An 18,835-nucleotide genomic window follows, 5' to 3' on the forward strand; every position below is an offset into this window, starting at 1 on the left:
AGCCCACTCTGCAGTTGCTAAACGGTGATTGGTCGGGTTTCTCCCGGCCGGCGGAATGTGGCGATTTCATTGGCTCAGCTTACCATCAGTCATTTTTACTCTCCCCCAGCATGGGCGGGATGAGACCCCGTAGTTCGGTTGAGAGAACAATAAATGCGGCCTAGTAGGGATCATTTGACTCGGTGATCTTCATCACTGCAGTTTTACAGCTGAAGATGCCGTCAGTTAAAGCCAGCCGCTTTTAGAGTTGACCTGAGAAAACCAAATGTAATTTGATGTGTTTCAAATGACCACTCACCCTTCAGACGTGTTTGTGTTTGACGGTATAATTTTTTTTAGCATTTTATTGCATTTGCCATAGCTCAGGTTATCAGCCTCCATCATTTGAATGCAGACTTCCTGAGGTGTTGCTGTTGACTTTTTTTTAGATCCGTAAACGCAGACCACATGATTACCCATTGCATCGTGTTCTGGTTATTATTATTATATCAAATATATACAAGCTTTCCATATTGTATCAAAATGATGTTCGCGCGTCTAGCAGAAATTCCAGTATCCAAGACGGGACTTTAGCGCCCTCTAACGTCCTGACACTAAAACAGCCATTTGATAGAGTTTCTTTTATGAAAGGCAGGGGTCAAATTAATCTGAGAAGATAGTTATTTGTTCATTCCACCTTTAATGTAATTTATTGTTTAGATCTTTGTTTTATGAGTTTCTTTTAATGTAATGAGATTATGTTAAGTTTATTCAATTTGGATCGTGATTCTTTGTTCATATGGCACAGGGCTCATAACATCATGCACTTTTTCATCTCGGGACAGGCGTTATCCAAACTTCCCTGGGAGATTTATTGGGAAAAAAATAACGTTACAACTCTTAATTCCTGGTGCTCTTTGTGGAATGGAAATCTGTTGCTGATGGGTTTTTGAGAGAGAGAGAGAGAGAGAAATCTGGATTCTTTGTTGCCATTCTTGACACCAAAAGTCTCAGCCAAACTGTACATGCACAAAAGAAAAAAAAAGTTAAATCATACATTCTTTCTGCTGTCCTTGAGCAGGCTGTGTCTGCACTGGTGGGAACAATCCTTAGTTGGCTGATTTTGGGTACAATCTTACTAATAGCAGTTTTCTTATATGTGAAACCTGTTCAAGGAGGAACAAATTCATGCACCAAACCCCTTGAAAACGACCATTCTGCTCCATTTAATCAAAATGACAGATGTCCTCTCCCAATTAACACCTTACCCTCAGCTAACCACCAGATTTTTTAAATTGTACTAGCATTTTGGTCATTTCTCTTCGCTGCTAAAGTGATTTTGTTCATTAGTAACTTTCACTGTTTGCACTTCGTCTGAAGAGTCCTGACTTACTTCAAACTGTCACCATAAAAACCAAAGCAGTAAAGCTTGTAAGCAAGCCCATATGAAATGTTTTAATAATTAATAATCAATAAGAAAGGTTTTGACAATGATTATGTTTTTGTTAAAACAGATTTTTCTGGTGTATTTTCATTGTCACAAATAGTTATCATAATGCTTGGGGTCAGTTTGAGTGTTTCTGTATTAATGAACACCAACTCCTTTTGCTATTCTTTGTTAAATGTCCCTGCTGCTCTTCCTCAGATTGACTAGAGCAGTGCACCTTAAGTGTGATGACATTTTATTGGAAAATTGCAACGGGAGCTCAGTTTAGAGCACAGACCTACTTTTATGCACTTCAGAGATTAATTTTAGCAGCCAGCAGCCTGTCTAGTGGGTTTTTGGATGTATATCTTTTCTCTTGTACAGATGAAGACATATCTGTAAAATTATGCCATAAGTAGGAGATGTTTATAAAGATAATTCTAGAACAACAAAGTTTCATGGGGACAATACCTAAAATCCTTGTAGCTGATGTATTTAAAGGGCCAGTATTATGTATTTTCCAGGTACATATGAGTATTTTATGGCATTGTCAAGTAAGCATGTTACCACTGGTTGTGCTGTATATATATATCAAGTATGGCTTAAAAGAAATTTGACTTTACAATTTAATGCCTTGAAATTGGGCATTTGTCTCTTTAAGAAGCTGCTGTTCTTTTAAGACTCTGTCTTCAGTACGTCATTGCAACATTTCTCTGTTAAGCTGTTCACAAACGTTTTCATGAGAACTGGACTGGGAAATAGTTCACATCTTTAGCTCCACAGATGTGCAGTTCCACCAGGTGATTGCTAATTGCTGCTGCCACTAGTCTGGAGGAGCTGAGTGGCTGGAGACTGGAGCTACAAAGAGGGGCTTCGTGCAAATAGGCGGAGCTTTGCAGCAGCAAGCGATTAGGCAACCCAAATGGTTTCCATGGGAAATTAAAGGATTTCTCAAAAAAGCATAAAATAATCAAAGCAGCACTCCAAGTCTGTTTTTGATGAGAGGAATAACATGACATGATATAAAGTCCCCCAAAAATTATTTTTATATATTGCTGCCCCTTTAACCATCAATCTACTGAAATTTGTAGCTTAAGTGTAAAAGGAACCTCTGTGAGTAGGGCATTGTGACCAAATACCCCTAAACCTGGTCCTGTATCTATGACTGTTTTAGTAAAGACGCGTGTAAGAAAAAACAAACAGACAAACCGAGAGCGGTGGTTCTGAACCAGGGAAGCGTAAATGACTTCATGTGACAGTGCGCCACACTTTATCCATGGATGTCCTGCAGGGATGAGCCGGCAGGCTCGCCAAAGCCTCCATCTGTCCGTGTCTCTGCAAGGAGCATCCGCCACACTCGGCACTTATACCGCGTCGCACGCTGGTGTGCCTGGTCCTCGCCAACGCCAGCACGGCTGGTGGGAGCTATATTTACAAACCGCTGCCGCCAAACGCGGCAGCATGAAAGGGCATGAGGAAATCTGCCTTGCTTTTGCAGATTAAACAGTCACAGTTGCAGTGATTCATAAAATCCTTTTTTTGCATGCAAACAGTCAAGTTGAGGTGACTTCAGTTTTTTAGTGCTTTGTTCTTTATAGAAATTTGTTGGTAAATAGACATCTTTTGTATGATGCTGACAGGCAGACAGAGGAGAAACAGTCATACAGTAAACTCAAACAAAATACTTTTTTTAAAGCTGGATATTTGGAGCACAGCTAGGTGTTAACACAAACAAAAATTAAGGCTTGGCATTACGTCAGCACAGGAGCACAAATAGATACTTTTTCCACAATCATTATATTTAATAAACAATAAATATTTCACACGAAGACAAAATAAATAAAATATTTCCATTGGGTGTTTGTAGCTTTTCTGCAACTTTTTTTTTTATAGATAGTTCTCTTCATTTGTTTAGTCCTAAAACTGGATGTACAGCGCCTTGCGAAGGCATACACCTCAAACTTTTACACATTTTATAAGGTTACAATGAGAAACGTCTGTCTACATTTGTGGGATATTTTTTTGAGAAGCATAGTTGTGAAGTTGAAGGGAAATAAACCCTCTTTAATTTGATTTGTTTTCATTAAAATCCAATGCAACTAGATGTTTTTAGAAGTTAGACAGTCCACTGAGTGTTATATAATATTATTATAAATCCATGTTGTTCTGAGAAAGCCTCAGAGTCTTGTTAGAGAACATGCATCATGAAGACCAAGGAACACTGCAGATGGGTCAGAGAGAAAGGTGTAGAAAAGTTTTGATAAAAGCATATCCCAAGTTTTCAACATCTCATAGAGCGATGTTCCACCAATTATTTGGAAATGGAAACACTATGGCACAAATCTAAGCCTACCAAGATAAGGCATCTGACCTAAAGTGAAGTACAGGATCAGTCAGAGAGGCGGGCAAGCAGTAACTCAGAACAAGCTGCAGAGATACACAGTTCATTTTGGATAATCTATTGATTGGCCAACCATCAGCCATGAACGCCACCAATCTTAATTTTATGGAATAGTGGCAAGAAAGAGAATCAAAAGAAGTACTTTTTGCAGTTTTCCAGAAGTCATGTGAGAGAAATAACAAGCACGTAGAAGAAGGGACTCTGGTAAGATAAAAAAAAAAAATCATGTGTTAGAATGACCCAGCATGTCTTCGCATCATTTTCCAAGATGCGAACATCTTGGAAAATGATGTTCACAGATGCTCTCCACCCAACCTAACCGAGCCTGACATGTTTTCTAAAGACGAACAGATTCATGATGTCAAGAAGTTCAAGAGGTGTAGCTACTTTTGCAAAGCGCTGTAACACCCATCACTCACACCTTTCCTGTTACCCAGCACTTCCACTTTCCACCCATCTCACAAGGGGAAGACGAGGAAGCCGGAGAACGTGGAGTACTTCCAGCCTCCCATCAAGTTCCCCCTCTCCAGTCTGAGGTAGGCCTTGTCGCCCTTCTCCAGAATCACCAGGCCTGCATTGGTCGCTGCTTCTCTGGTCACATCTTGGTCTCCCGCAAACGCTGAAATCATCGGCCAGCCATTCACCATCAGGCTGACCTAAGAGCCATCAAACACACGGATCAGGGAGAACGCACAAAGCAGCTACAACCTCAACTGCAACTGCTTGAATTAGGGTGATGGCATACCTGAATAGTCTGTCTGTTGTAGGCCTTTACGACATGGAAGTTGAAGCTGTAAACCCCTCTGCGTGGCGCGACGAAGACGCTGCTCTCTTGGTCAAAGTGAGTGCCCACGTTGACTAAAATCTGCGGAGATTTCGAGGGGGGAAATGCAGGCGAGGTAGGCGATGTCAGCAAGGAAATTGTCCAAGGTATGACACTTCTTCAAAGTGTCTTCAAAGAAAGACACTTTGAAGAAGTGTGAGGGCTGTTGTTAAAAGCATTCATGCCTACTCCAAGGTCACTCCAGTAACTCTATTTATTACACATTCAGTTGGCCCTCGGTCTCAAAGCTATTGATTCTCTCTTCTTTGCACTGTAAAAAAGCCTCAAATGTGCTGCATAATCTCACAGTTTTGTGGGCAGCACACCAAGTCCAAATGTTCAATCTTTAGCTTATTATCATTTAGCCTCAGTGCCTGGATGTAATCAGATGTGCATTCATATTATTAGACGTGGGACAACAAAAGTGAATCTTCTTCTTCACACCTTTCAAGCACTGCAATTTCCTGTGTTTATCATTGTTATGCGTAGAGATGCAAAACTTCAGAAATTCAACTTTTTGCACAGTTTTACACTCAGATCAAGATGTTTGCCGGAGGTCTTAACCTGTCAGTGTCAGGTAATGCTCTTTAAAGTAATGATCTTACATGCTTAGTGTCTAGAAGATCTCGAGCACAAACTATTTCCAGACGGAAATTTTTTTGTTATATTTTGGTTTGGATTTGATCTCTCCCTGGAAACTTAACTTGTGGTTCTGAAAAATATCATCGATCCTATTCTGGCATTAATTGTGTAATGTAGCACCCAATTTAGTAATCAGCGCCTATTGTCATAATCACATTGGGGCCACTTCTGTTTGCTCTTAAAATGGGCCAGCAAAGAACCAAGAAGACAGAACCACAGACTAATCTGTGAAGTTTCAAGCTGTTCTCAGCCCGCTTTCTGAAAGAGCTCTCATTTCTCTTCTTTTGTCCTTGCTAAAACTGGTTTGGTGCTGATCCAAAGTGGAAAACTGTCCTTCGACCTACCACAAAACGACCCACGGAGGGAACAGAGTACCACAGGAGACCCTGCTCAGTTTGTTGAGAAGAGAAACAAAACAATTCAGACCAAAGTAAGGTGTTTGTTCGGCACCCGTAGCCTTTATTTGACAGTAATCTAACAAGTAAGAGTAGAACCCGTTACGGCCGTCATCTTTATAGCAACCGTAAAGATGACCACCGCGCCACGCGACGCTCTGAGTATTTGGTGTTCTGATAAGGCTGTTTTCTGGGCTGATAGTGATTCTTTACTTAATTCATCGTTACGATATTGCTGTGTGATTAATTATTGACTGGGTAAGTGATAGCTCAGTTTTCGGCTGCATTCTCAATATTCCAATTTCATCATTGGAACCTCAGTTAGTCAGCCTAAAGTACGCAGCAGTACCACGACTCTCTGATTAGGAAAAACTATTTACTCATTCCAGTAATAGACTGATTAAATTTTGATAAACAAATAAAATTCGGTGGCCTGCAACAAAAGCCTTCTTAAAGACTATTTCAAAGTTACTCACGTTATCAAAGTAGATAATCATGGTGCGGTTGCTCATGTCTGTCGGCTCGTGGTTGGTCTGCCGGCTGGCCGAGAAGGCCACCCGTCCTGAGCCGGAGCGGACGGACATGCCCAGGGCGCTCCCAGCGGGCTCCGACGAAGGCGTGGAGTCACACACCACCAGGCACTTCCCCTCCAGGATGATGGGCTCCGTGTCGTTCTGGGCGCCGCTTTCCAGGGGCGGCGAGAGCAACAGGAGCAGCTGCAGCAGCAGGCTCGGTAATATCAGGAGGTCAAAGTGGACAGACCAGATTGGCATGACTGAACCTGGTGAAACAAGCCCCGAGATGGTCTGAAAGTATAACTTTTGAGCAGTCTGAAGAGTTAAGAGACATGCGTGTGGACAGAGTGAAAAAATATACTTTGTATTCCCACAGCAAAAAATAAATAAATAAATAAATAATGAGACAAGCGAGAAAAGAGGATGGATGACAAAGAAAAAAAGTGATGAGGCAGGATTCTGGAGGGATGACAGGGAGACCCAGAAGGAGAGACTGAGAAAGGGAACAACTCCACTGAGTGACCATCTGTCTTTTACACAGAGACCCCCCTCCCTCCCTCACGCATCCTCAGCACACACACCTTCACGAAAACACCGTCTCAACATATGCTGTAGCTGCACACACTAACAGGACTTGGTCAGCTCAGTGTCCCCCTATGATCTTCTGGCTGGCTGAAATGAAACATTGTTTTGGGGAGGCTACCCCCCCCTGTATAGAACCTCAGTTTTAATGAATATTGTTTATGAATATTTACCATTAAATAGAATGACTATTTGCTTGAAAGAATAGGTGGTAAATAAAAACTAGACAATCACCTGTTTTCAGCTGAAGAAGCTTGTGTCCCATGTCAGCAAACCCTGTGAGATCCGTCCAGCCAAAGTCAGGCGAAGCGGGAAAAATCCTTGTTTTCCAGCTCTTCCCGTCACATTCTCTCACTGCAAGTCGAACTGATTGCCGATCTGGAGTATCCTCTGATCTCTCTCTCTCTGCCTCTCTCTCTCCCTTCCTCTCTCTCTCTGTGTGTGTTTGTCCTCCCTTCTCTTCTCAGCCACCCCCTCTGTTCATCTGCTTCTTCCTCACCCTCTTACCTTGCATCCACCCACTCACCCTAACAGAGGAATAAAGGAAGGTGATTGGGAGTCTGCTCAGCTTCAAAGAGCAAAGTTACAGAGAGAGTGTCAGTTGTTTTTTCTTTCTTCTTCTTCTTCTTCTTCTTCTAGTTTCCAGTAAGAGCAGAGACATGACTCGAGTTGAAGGTTAGCTAAAAAGGATGAAAGCATAATGAATCTTTCCGGTAAAGTAATAATCATTTGCTTGGCTGGTAGCTATGGTGCCAAACAGTGCGCGGTTTCAAAGCTGTAAATTCAGAAGGCTACTTACAAGATGTGAATTTGTCAAATAAAAAAGGGAAAAGAATTTTCTTTTTAAGACTTGGAAGTGTGGCAACTTGAATCCTTTTGGTTGAAATTCACACATGCAGCAGCCTTCACAAGGATTTGCACCCCTGCTAAGGATGTGGGAAAATGTGTTGCGTTAAAAGTAAAAAATAATTTATTTTTCTTAATTTGAGTTACACCGAAAGACTTTACGCCGCCATGCGCTCTCACAAGGGTTTCAGGGCTTTTGGAGGAGAAATCGGCCCCCGGCATCATAGATACTCTACCGTGCTTCAATTTTCTTTAAAGCTACATTTTATAGGATGTACCGACTCAATAATTGTGTGATTTTGTTCAAAAAAATATATCCTTCTCTAATTGAATGGGTGTTCTCAAATCCAAGGTTAATAATAAAAAACGGATAAGAATACTTCAAATTTGCTTAAAAACAGAACTCTCTCTTTATTTTAAAGACCGTCAGGATTCTGTGCTCACATTTCACATTGTCAGAAAGCATTTCTGAGACAGGCGACCAACGCACTTTTTAGGAGGAGAACGCCAGTAGTCAGTCAGGAAGTGAGCGTGGCTCACGGAAAAAGTCCCAGTCGCGTCGATCTCCTGCTCACACTTTGACGACAGAGATGCGGCTCTTGAGCTCGGCTTTATAGAGTCCGAAGCCCAAACACACAGGCTGGGTGAAGCTGGTGGAGAAAGTATGGAGGTGGATCAGGGTGTTGGAAGGTCCCACTTCGGAGAAGGTGATGGTCCCGGAGCTGTAGTCCACTGCAACTGCGACTCGATTGCCGACCATTTGGTACGTGAGCCGTGTCTTCCTGCGGTTGTGCCAGGCAGACAGCTTTTTGTCATGCTGCTGCGTCAGGCTCCACGACACCTGGGAAGATACAGTAACGATGCTTTAACCAAACAAGAACAAAATAGGGAAAAGTTACATAGATTTGCACTCCAAACAGAAACAACACGACTCAACGATGAATCATCAACGCAACCACATAAACATTCAGGTCTTTGTTGATTCTAACACCGGATAGAAACTCGGAAAGACGTTTTGGTATTTTTACATTTCAAGTGAAAAGCAAATTTGCCTTCTTAACGCGTTTCTGACTTTATTTAAAATGAACGCGGCAACAGGAGATTCAAGTTGGTCCTTTCAGAACAGATCGAGAGAGGTAGAAGGAGGTAAATCAGCAAAATCTACACCTGTAGCAAGAAGTAACGCCTAAAAGGAATGAGGCAAAGGAAAACCATAAGTCTATATTTTGAAGTCAGCAGGTCCGACCCAGTTTCTCACAGATTATTCACACATGCAGCAGCCTTCACAAGGATTTGTGAAGGCTGGGAACGCAGGTCGTCTCGTTTTATACCGTCACAACGTAGCGACAGTTTTACCTTGTTGTTTCCAAAAGCGTTCCCTTCCTTCCCCTTCCGTCCGATGCTCCGATAGCAGACGGCGACATCCCAGAATCCCTCAGCCTCCAGCTCCCAGTAGTGAGTCCCGGAGGAGAAGGTCTGGACGGTGAGGACCTGTGGCCAGTGGTCAAACCGCTCGGGGTGAGCGGCGCAGGGCAGCCGGCTTTTTACACGCGTTACTGAACGCAGGTCGTCAGAGATGCTCAGTAGAGGATGGGCAGAGTTTGTGTCCAGGGACAGAGGGCTGGTTACTGCGGGGAGAGAGTCCAGCGTTTAAGGTGGTTACTTTTTACTGCACTTATCAGTGATCTGAAACCTAACAAGAAATCCGGACTTGTATTAAACAGTGAATCGTTTTCTGGTAGTTTAATTTAAACACTTTCTCTAATACTTGTTCGTCCTTAAAGACCTCGCTGTGGACGTTGCAAAGGGTTGTCCCGAAAAAACCTCCAAGGTTTTTAATCCAACAACCCAAAACAAAAATCTAAGGCAACAGCGGAAATCACTTTATTTGCACATAGCGTCTACCTAAACGTAATGTAATCTTAATTTAAATTCATATATTGTGTGAAGGCCTTCCTGCATTAAGTTACAATTTCATGCAACTTCATTTGGATCTGGGAAGAGCAAGGTTGTATTTCTTATATAAGTCAAGAGTTTGATTTTAAAATGCACAGCTGCTGAACTTACCTGGAGTTTGCTATTCAAAAAGCTGTGCTGTGTTTTTCTCTCTAAAATTGGATGAACTATCTTTTGTATTTGTTATATTTTTGTGGATAGTGATGGAGTCGGGACATATCTTCACAACCCAGGTGTAAAATCTGGACCTGATGCCATCAGGCCCACAGGATAAATATGGCTCTGGTTGCTAACCTGAGCTTGCACTTGACTTAATGCCTTTGAATCCAGTAAGTCAAATATCAAAGGAAAATACCTCCAAAACATTTGTGTCTTTAATTGCAGTGATTGGTGGTTCTATACAACATTTATATGTTCAGAGGATGAGCATGCCACACTTTTCAGATTCTGTATTTGGTAAAAATAAAAATAGAAAAATAAAAAAAAGTTTGAGAACCAGAAATATTTTTTCCTTCTACTTCACTACATAAGATATAAATAAATACAAAGGGATTGGGCTTGTAATGTAATAAAATGTAAAAAAATAAAAAATAAATTAAAAAAAAGGAAGTAAATAAATAAATCAAGGGATATGAATAATTTTTCATGACTGAATTTTTAAAAAAGAACAGTTTTCCAAAAGGATCATGTCTGGGAATAAGTTTGTAAAATTTAGTAGACGTGTTAGAAAGATGGGTAACACTTTATTTGAAGGGGTGTGCATAAGACTGACATGACACCGTCATAAACATGACATAACACCTGTCATGAACATAAAGAAGCCTATATGAATGTTTATGACAGATGTCATGAAGTGTCATTCGGTAAATAATGACACTTTTAATACAAAGTTGCTCTAAAGGTTGCATTGAAAGTCCATTAAAAATGCCAACTTTGCATTAAATTATCATAATTTACAAAATCATGCAAAGTTTTCACTTTTAATGGACTTTCAATGCAACTTTTAGAGCAACTTTGCATTAAAAGTGTCATTATTTACTGAATGACACTTCATGACAACTGTCATAAACATTCATAAAGATTTCTTCATGTTCATAACGGGTGTTATGTCATGAACATGACAGTGTCAAGTCACTCTTATGCACACCCCTTCAAATAAAGTGTTACCGAAAAATGCAAACATTTCCCTGAAGTCAAACTACTTCCCCACAGATAAGTAATGTTGCTGTTCGGTGAAGCCGACGGGTGAAACTAACGAGCCACTCACAGAGCTCCCTCTTGAGCTCGCTGAGGCAGCGGAGGGTGGACGTGATGAACTCCCGATATTTGCCCTCTACGTCTTCCAGGATGTGCTTCCTGTCCACACAGATGGGCTCAGGGAGGAAAAGTGGGCAGTTCAGGTCTGCTAGCAATCTGCAACACACCGCATGGTGCAGAATAAGAAAATCCTCTCATGATTGTTACATCTTGCATTTTTATAGCAAGCCAATCTAGATTTTACGTCATCCCAAGCATGCTTAACAGAAAAATAACAAACTGGACTTACTTTGTGTCGTCTGACTGAAACGCCTGCAAGAGAAAAGGACAGTGGAAAGAAACGTGACACGTTACGTTAACAGAATGAATTACAAGGATTCATGTGAATCTGCTCTGAAAAAAAAGGGAAAAAAACCTACAAGGTCACGTTTTTGTTCATTCACACGAAGCATGTTCCTGTCTCTTCTCTTTTTTTTTTTCATTAAATGAAACAACTTGCTACATTTTCAGCAAGAATATTTGAGAAACCGTAAAACCTCTCAGATTCAGTAAGATGGAGAATCACCTTCCGCTCTATGAGGCCTTATTAGTCTCTGACATTGTGATAAAATAATTATTTTCTACTCGTCTTTTTAGCTTTTCTTAATTCATTAATTTGTGTCTCTCAGTATGTTAGAGGAGCATTTCAATCAGACTGCAGCTCTGACCTTCACAGGAACATGTTGATTCTTCTGTTTTACAGCAAATTACGATTCCAAGACGTTACAATTATCAGTTAATCAATTAATAATTTGTACTTAACCCACTAAAGGGGCATGAAAGAAGGAAGAGTGTGCATATTTTTTTAACACCACTTCTGTATATTTCGGATTCATTTTTATAATTTTGAAAGCTAAAGCACAAACATAAATTTCACTTCAGGGCATACATTATTTTTTTTTACCTTGTATTTACCTAATTTTCAGAAAAGGTAAAGCCTATGAGCAGACATACTTTTAAAGGTTCTTCTACATTTACTGAATAATTTTAGGCTTGACTATAATCATTAAGCTCTGATATCCAAACCTTCCCAGATAAACAGTTTTGAAGTTAAATTTTTTTAACTTCTTTTAATGACTCCTCTTTGCAAACTGTGGCTACAGTTAAAAGCGGAAAATGCCAGAGATATTCCTGTGAGATGGTTAAACTGGCATAGTGTGCGTCTCGCTTCTGAACTTTAATTAGAGGACGGTTTTGGAAAGTCAAAGTCAAAGAGTGTGTGAACGTACGCGGTCAGGTTTCTTGCCATTTCTTTTAGTTTTTTTTTAAATTTCCCTCCAACAGACTTGTGGAAAAAGTTACATTTTATATCAGAGATACCTTACGTCTTACCAGGATTGTGTAAATGATTTATATCCACTGGATAGACTCTGCCTTATGACTGTCAATTTTTCACCAGCTGAGCAGATGCAGGTAAGGGCTACTCTGTACTCTTTCCTTTGCCTCCGATCATTTAAATCTGGCGCCGTATGTAATATCTTGACCGGTGCAGTCAGAAGAAGGGACGCACAAATGATCCAAAATGTGTGTATTTTTCATTTTGCAAACCAAAATTAGATGAGTAACCAGTTAATACAGGTGTAAAATTGGATCCACAAGATCGATACTTTAGCCTCAGATTCCCTCTTGACATTTTGTTTTATTTTTGTGCTGTGGTTTCTCGACTCTTCCACAAAAAAGATTTTGTTTCGATTTCCTCTCACGTTGTATATTTTTTGCAATTTGTTCATTGACTAAAAATGCACACAAAACATGTTAGAAAGTTATTCAAGTACTTTGTAGATACCTATAAACTTTGTCCAGACTCTGTCCCGGGTAAATAATCCAAAAGAAAAACCACAAAAACACCTAACAGTCAGACGTTTGATGATATATCAAACTTAAAGAAAAAGTACCGGTATTACCGATACTGGCTCTGTATTTACTTGGCATTGGCTCAATACCAAAATATGCAGTATCACCCATCTTCTCCCATTTAATGCCTTCAAGTGGTTTTACTTGTGTTTTCAAATGTAAAGATCTTGTGCCACGCTTTTCAGCCGATTCCCACTGTTGCACTGAGTAGCTGTAGAGTCTTACCCAGATGAGCAGGAAAGGGTCGGTCTCTGCCAGCAGCAGGTTCAGGTAGCGCTGAATGTGCGCCGTCTGGCTCATGTCATCTCTCACTTTGGCGCAGTCCTGGTGCACACGCTCTATGATCTGCTGCCTTTCCCTCTTGGTGATCTCCTTCAGAGCCGCCACCAGCTTCTTCACCTGGGCCTGCAGGTCCGTGTCCAGCCGCTCCACCTGGCCGTCGTCCCGCTTCAGGGAGTCCTGGAGGAAGCCAGTCATGTGATTTTTGGCACATTTTGACACGTGGAAATGTGGAAATAATGATTCTGCAAAGTTCTAGAAGTGCGACCGATTTACTTAAGCTGAAGAAAAGAGAGTTTATTTGTGTCTTTCTAAGATGTAACTAAAAAAAATGAATTACAATTTATGGTGCGGAATAAATTAGGACGCCCCCACAATTACCCCAAATTGAACTGGCGAAACAACATGGCACCATCTGTCAAATCAGATGAGACAGGTGTCAAATGTTTGTACGTTCTTTCTGCTGTTTTGCACAACCAAAAGTTTAATTTGTGCCGCTATTGCTTTAAAGATTTTAATAAATATTTCTAAAGGTCCCCTCGCTTTTGCGAACTCAAACACGATCTGTGACAATCAAGGTTGCTGCGTTTGTGCTGATAAAAGTTTCTCTTGTGCTGCTTTTGTTTTGAAGAAATTAATTCCAGTTTAAAGGTCAAATGGTCAACCAAACTTTACGAAAATTAAACAAAATTGTTGATCTGTGTTTGTGCCCATACCATTTTAAAGATATTCATAAAAAAAAGTCTCCATAGGTCAAAGGTCAACCATATGGACACCAATTTCAAGTAGTACCAGTAGACTTAAAAAAAAGTAATTAATTAGTCATAAATGAATAGAGTTCATAAAAATCACTCATTTATTGAATGTGTGCAATAAATATTGTCATAAACAAGAGAAGAAACCTCACGCCAACTGTAAAGCACAAAGGTGGAGGTATCATGGTGTGGGAATGCCTTTATGCAGCAGGGGCTTATTTGCTCACAATCACAGCATCCACCATCAATTTTGCAGGAAAAGATGAGAGTTTCTGTAAAAATATAAGCCACAACTGAACCAGAACTGGATTCTGCAAGATGACAGCGAGCCAAAGCATCCCGGCAAATCCACCAAGAACTGAGAATTAAGAAATGGCGAGTACTGGGCTGAGTCAAAGCCTGGATCTTTATCCTTTTGGGACGTTGTGGCGTGACTTGAAACAGGCTGTAGATGTAAGAAACTCCTCAAACATCTCACAGCTGAAAGTAAAGAGAGGAGAAAAAGTTTCCCCGCACCTGACGTCAGAGACTGGGGCAAATTTCTCAAAGAAGCTATTATAGTCAAAAGATGTGAGATTATTTGAGGCAAGGGTGCGCTAACTTTTTGCTTAGCTAGAAAACATATTTTTTGTTTGACTTTTTTCTCAGATAAGCATATCATGCTTTTTTTTGTTGTAATTTAAGTGCAATCAAGCTTTCTTTTTCAGAGATAAGTCGTCAATGTTTGTTGATGACCAATGAGATATGGGGTGTCCTATTTTATTCACATGAGTTTGCATGCAACATGTTTGAATAAATTGTGTAATGACAGACATTGATCGCCTTTCGTGACTCCTCAAATGGATTAGCCTTGTCCGGTTTGGAATAACTTAAACTGATAAGACAAAGTCTTTATTTACCGCCATTGCAGAGTCGATGTTTTCGTGGTCTTTGAGAGCTTTCTCTCCATCTTTTAGCTTCTTTTCTGCTTTGATGAGGAGCGTCTGTAAGATGACCTGTAAAATCAAGATGCCATTAGAGCAACCTTACCCGGACCTGCCAAAATCCAGCAAAAACATGAATAACCCTTGAACCTTTTCTACATTTTTTTTTCTCAATGCAGCTTTACTGGGACATTATATATAAACAATGCATTTGTATTCGGATTCTTTGAGTCAATACTTTCTTAAACCACTTTTTGCCGCAGTTGCACCTTCTAATCTACAGCTTTGACGTAACACCTGCTTTCCATATTCTTCTTTGCAACTGAATGGCCAGTTCCAGTTTTTGAATGTGCTTTGATCTAAACAAAGTGTTTGGAATACTCAAAAAGGTTATCTTAAAATCCATGCCAAAAGAAAGTCACCCATATAATGCAATAACTCCCATTTCCCTGTGTACAATGTACTGGTTTGCCATATAAAATCCCAGTAATGCTGCACACGTTGAAAGTTGAGGTTGTAGCATGGACAAGTTTAGAATGTTTAAAGGGGCAGAGTTGTGTAAAATCAACTTTTTTGATATTTACTTCATGTAATGATGTTATTCCCTCATCAAAAACATACCTGTAGAGTCTTATTGATTCTCTCGTGCACGTTTGAGCAATCCTTGAACCAAGGGCCGCCTTATAAAATATTCTGTTCTACTCTTCCATGCGCTGCTGCAGTTTCCAAGCCAAGCTTCTGCATTACAGAGCCGCTCCACCACTCAGCTCCTTCAGACTAGCCAGAAGCAATTAGCAAACACCTGGTGGAACTGCACATCCACATTATATGAACTATTTCTCAGTCCAGTGCGCTGACTAATGTTTGTAAGAGTTGAAGTGATGATGTGCTGAAGGCGGAGCGCTGGAAACAGCAGGAACTTCTTAAAGAGACAGAGGCCCAATTTCAAGGCGTCAAGTTGCGTCGAATTTCTTTTAAGTCAGCAGTCTCCAGCTGCACTCCTGGAGGGAGAGACTTATGCAACTTTTAGATATGTCCCTATGGCCTACACACTTGAATTAAATGGTGAACCTCCCTCTCTAGTATGAAGTTAAAGAGCTAATATTGGAGCCGGGCTGAAGAGGAGAGACGTCTAAACGTTGCTGAACATCGGCTTCAGTTTGTGACCCTCATATTATGTTTGATATATGCAACACACTATCATCCTCACATAGGGGTAGTGTTGCGTAAGCTTTTTTTTTTAACCCAGTCGCAGGCAAGGATAAAGCGTGAGATGTGGCCTTAATGGATCCTGTTGATCTTTGCTGCATGTCTTCCTCCTCTCATAACCCACTTTCCTGCCTGACCACTCTCAAATAAAGGCCACTAGAACACCGGGAATAACCTTGAAAGAAAGAGAAAACACGTAACACTGCCCTGTCACCCAGCTCACCTTCAGGTCCTCCTCCACCTGCCTCAGCGGCTTCACCTTGTGCAGCGTGTGTGCCCCCTCCAGCAGGCAGTCCCCGCAGACGTACACCCGCTCGTCCACGCAGTAGTAGCGGAATACCTCCGCGTGTGCCGGACACCTCCGCTGGGACAGGTCCCCCAGCGGCTCCACCAGCAGGTGGGAGCTGAACGCCGGCCTCTCCAGATGGGGCCGAAGGTGGTCGGCACAGAGCGACACCTCGCACCTCAAGCAGGTCTTTACGGCCATCGGCGGCCGACTGTCCTCCGCCTGCAGAGGGCAGCAGTCGCACAGGACTTCGCCGTGCTCCTCCTGACACTGGGGGCAGGTGAAGCGACCCTTTCCTTCCACCTGAGCGCTCCAGGCCTCACGGATGCAGGCGGGGCAGAAGCTGTGGCCACAAGGTAGAGGGTGGGCCTGGCTGAAGCTGTCTCGGCAAACGGAGCAGGTGAGCTCTTCGTCCAAAGACGCCATGGAAGCTCAGAAGATGATGCCTGATGGGAGCTACGAGGTAAAAGATCGGCCCGAAACAGAGGAGAGCAGACAAGTGACTTGGAAGACAATCAGTGAAGCAGAAAATAAAATTAAAAACAGCTTTTCTCTTTGAGGCTCAAATAAAGGACTATCTGCCCCGGTTACATGTCCGTGCTTCATGTAACAGCATTAGAGGGACAAGAGGGAAGCCTTTGATTAGTGCCAACTGTTCACTCAAACCAGTAATCCTGTCTACTGGGATTTTGCCTACTCCGCTCTAAGATTAGATCACCGCCCAGTAAATCACCATAAAAACAGATGGAAGGATGACACAATAACAGAAAGATAAAATGATCTAAAGTGAATGAACTTAAACACAAATCTGCTCTAACTTGTGAACGGACATCCTTAACTTGGCATTACAAGAAGACCAATGTACCAAAGAAGTCAGTGAAAAACAAGCATATAACAACAAAACCAAAACTGTTTTTTTTATTATTATTATTATTTAATCTAAGCAAAGGTGAAATGAGTATAACACTAACCTCAAATGAACATTAAGTCATTAAGCTGCTGAGGTGCAAAGATCAGGAGATCATCCTCAACACCTCGTCCTGATTTCTTCTACTCGTTCCCTATAGATCGTCTTTTGTTTTAACTCCCGTATCCCCATACGGGCTTCTTAATTGTCAATAAGAGAATCAAAAGGAAACAATAAAGCACGCTCCTTACTTGCTGGTGTTACTGGACTACTGCCATCAGCCGAAGGCAGCTGGTATGTTGACTAATCCCAGCTGATTCAAGGCAGACGGAGAGGTCACCTGACCCCGAGACGGGAGGAGGTGAAGGGTTGTCATTAGGTAAGGTTAAAGGCAAACAGATTTGCTGTTTGTGGAGGAGTTTTTCTCCCTGATTTCAATTCATTCTGGTTATACAGTGCAAAAGCATTCATTGCGTTTTAAGACTTTTTTTTTTTTAACGTCACAGTTCCAGACCTTCATGTATTTTAATGTGATGGAGCAACATAAAGTAGTGGAGCTAAATAAAAGTTTGTCCTGCTATTTTTAGACTGCAGACTTGAGACTGGAAGGACTTTCACCTTCTAGTGAGTGCTATATGTCTCACTAGAAGGTGAGATACGTAGCATTCGCAAAATACCAAAAAAATTGTAGATTTTTCATTGCTTACTTCAAAATCAAACACACTAAGATTTTTTGTACCTTTAAACAATTAGCACGAAAGCCTAAAAGATCATTCCAAGACTTTATGATATCGGAGTGAAAAGGAGGCATACTTTAACTCAAACACACTGTTTCCCTTTGAGACATCATGGAAAATCAAGAAATCTGTAAGAAAGCAGTTGTAACTGCATCAAAAGGTGTTTCTGCATAGTTCAGAGAGGCTAAATAGAAATACACACAGCTCTTTATATTTTTTATATGTGGAAAAAAAGTGAAAACCGTGCATATTTTCTTTGATTTCCTGGCTTTGTGCAACATTGTGCTTGTCATTTACATCTCTGGTTAGACAAAAGATTGAGGATTGCTGTAATAATGTAAAATGACATAAAAAGATAAAGGTAGGATATAAACTTTTTTTACACGTTACACTTAAAAAAAAATCCTCCCTCCTCAAGTATCATCATACATTCAATCCATTTGTACCCAAAAAGCTCCGTACTATTATAATAACCTTTCTCTGCTTTGAGAAAATAATTGCACAGGCATTATTTAGGCTTGTTAAAAAATGTCCTTCACACAGTTCTTTTATAATAAAAAGTGCAAACTCAGACAAGGCTCAGTTTAATAAGATAGGTGCAAAAAAAAAAAAAAGAACGGCTCTCAAACTCCCAAGGCTGGAAAACGGCTCCACAAAACAAGGAAGGCTGAATCAGAGAGACTTAGTGGTGGAAAAAAATGGCTCTTGATTACCAGAACAAACCAAATTTTCAAGATATAACGAGGAGAAAACATTCCTAATCACACAACCCTGTCCATTTCTCTCTGAGGAAGCTCTCTCTATATGTTGGCTTATATGTGTTTCCACTTTCTCATCTTGTGGTTTGTTCAGATGCAGCTTTGCAAACAGAAGTCAAGCTGTGCTGTTTGTTTATTTTTGGGCTTCTCAGCTTGTTTATGGAAGTTTGGTGTTTCTCTGGCCAATCCCATGCCAACGAATGCTACCTTTAATGAGAAATTGTGAGCAAAATGGCCTCGTAACCCTTCCTAGATATATTTCCTAA

At 41.0% G+C, this 18,835-nt stretch overlaps 2 protein-coding genes across 4 annotated transcripts; both read right to left on the reverse strand.

Annotated features, from left to right (window-relative positions):
* Positions 1-934: 934 nt before the first annotated feature.
* Positions 935-7,145, reverse strand: cbln12 (cerebellin 12). The gene is made up of 4 exons (XM_007552570.2): positions 6,998-7,145; positions 6,143-6,447; positions 4,552-4,671; positions 935-4,462 (listed from the first exon to the last, which is right to left on the reverse strand). Exons 1-4 carry the CDS (start codon positions 7,026-7,028, stop codon positions 4,265-4,267), a joined length of 654 nt encoding a protein of 217 aa, XP_007552632.1. The 5' UTR covers positions 7,029-7,145; the 3' UTR covers positions 935-4,264.
* A 194-nt stretch (positions 7,146-7,339) lies between these two features.
* On the reverse strand, positions 7,340-18,001 carry trim110 (tripartite motif containing 110). 3 transcript variants are annotated; one of them, XR_001662200.1, is made up of 8 exons: positions 16,105-18,001; positions 14,649-14,744; positions 12,941-13,174; positions 11,112-11,134; positions 10,833-10,978; positions 8,966-9,237; positions 8,100-8,450; positions 7,340-7,443 (listed from the first exon to the last, which is right to left on the reverse strand). XR_001662200.1 is itself a non-coding variant. In XM_016671769.1 (8 exons), exons 2-8 carry the CDS (start codon positions 16,591-16,593, stop codon positions 8,181-8,183), a joined length of 1,530 nt encoding a protein of 509 aa, XP_016527255.1. In that variant the 5' UTR covers positions 16,594-16,623; positions 17,326-18,001; the 3' UTR covers positions 7,996-8,180. The 3 variants fall into 3 exon arrangements, 2 of the variants coding, with proteins under 2 accessions (XP_016527255.1, XP_007552633.1); XM_016671769.1 differs by lacking the exon at positions 7,340-7,443 and having other exon boundaries at positions 7,996-8,450; positions 16,105-16,623; positions 17,326-18,001; XM_007552571.2 differs by lacking the exon at positions 7,340-7,443 and having other exon boundaries at positions 7,996-8,450; positions 16,105-16,623; positions 17,139-18,001.
* Positions 18,002-18,835: the final 834 nt, after the last annotated feature.

Source organism: Poecilia formosa, unplaced genomic scaffold (genome assembly GCF_000485575.1).
Source record: "Poecilia formosa unplaced genomic scaffold, Poecilia_formosa-5.1.2 Scaffold49, whole genome shotgun sequence".
Taxonomy (NCBI): Eukaryota; Metazoa; Chordata; class Actinopteri; order Cyprinodontiformes; family Poeciliidae; genus Poecilia; species Poecilia formosa.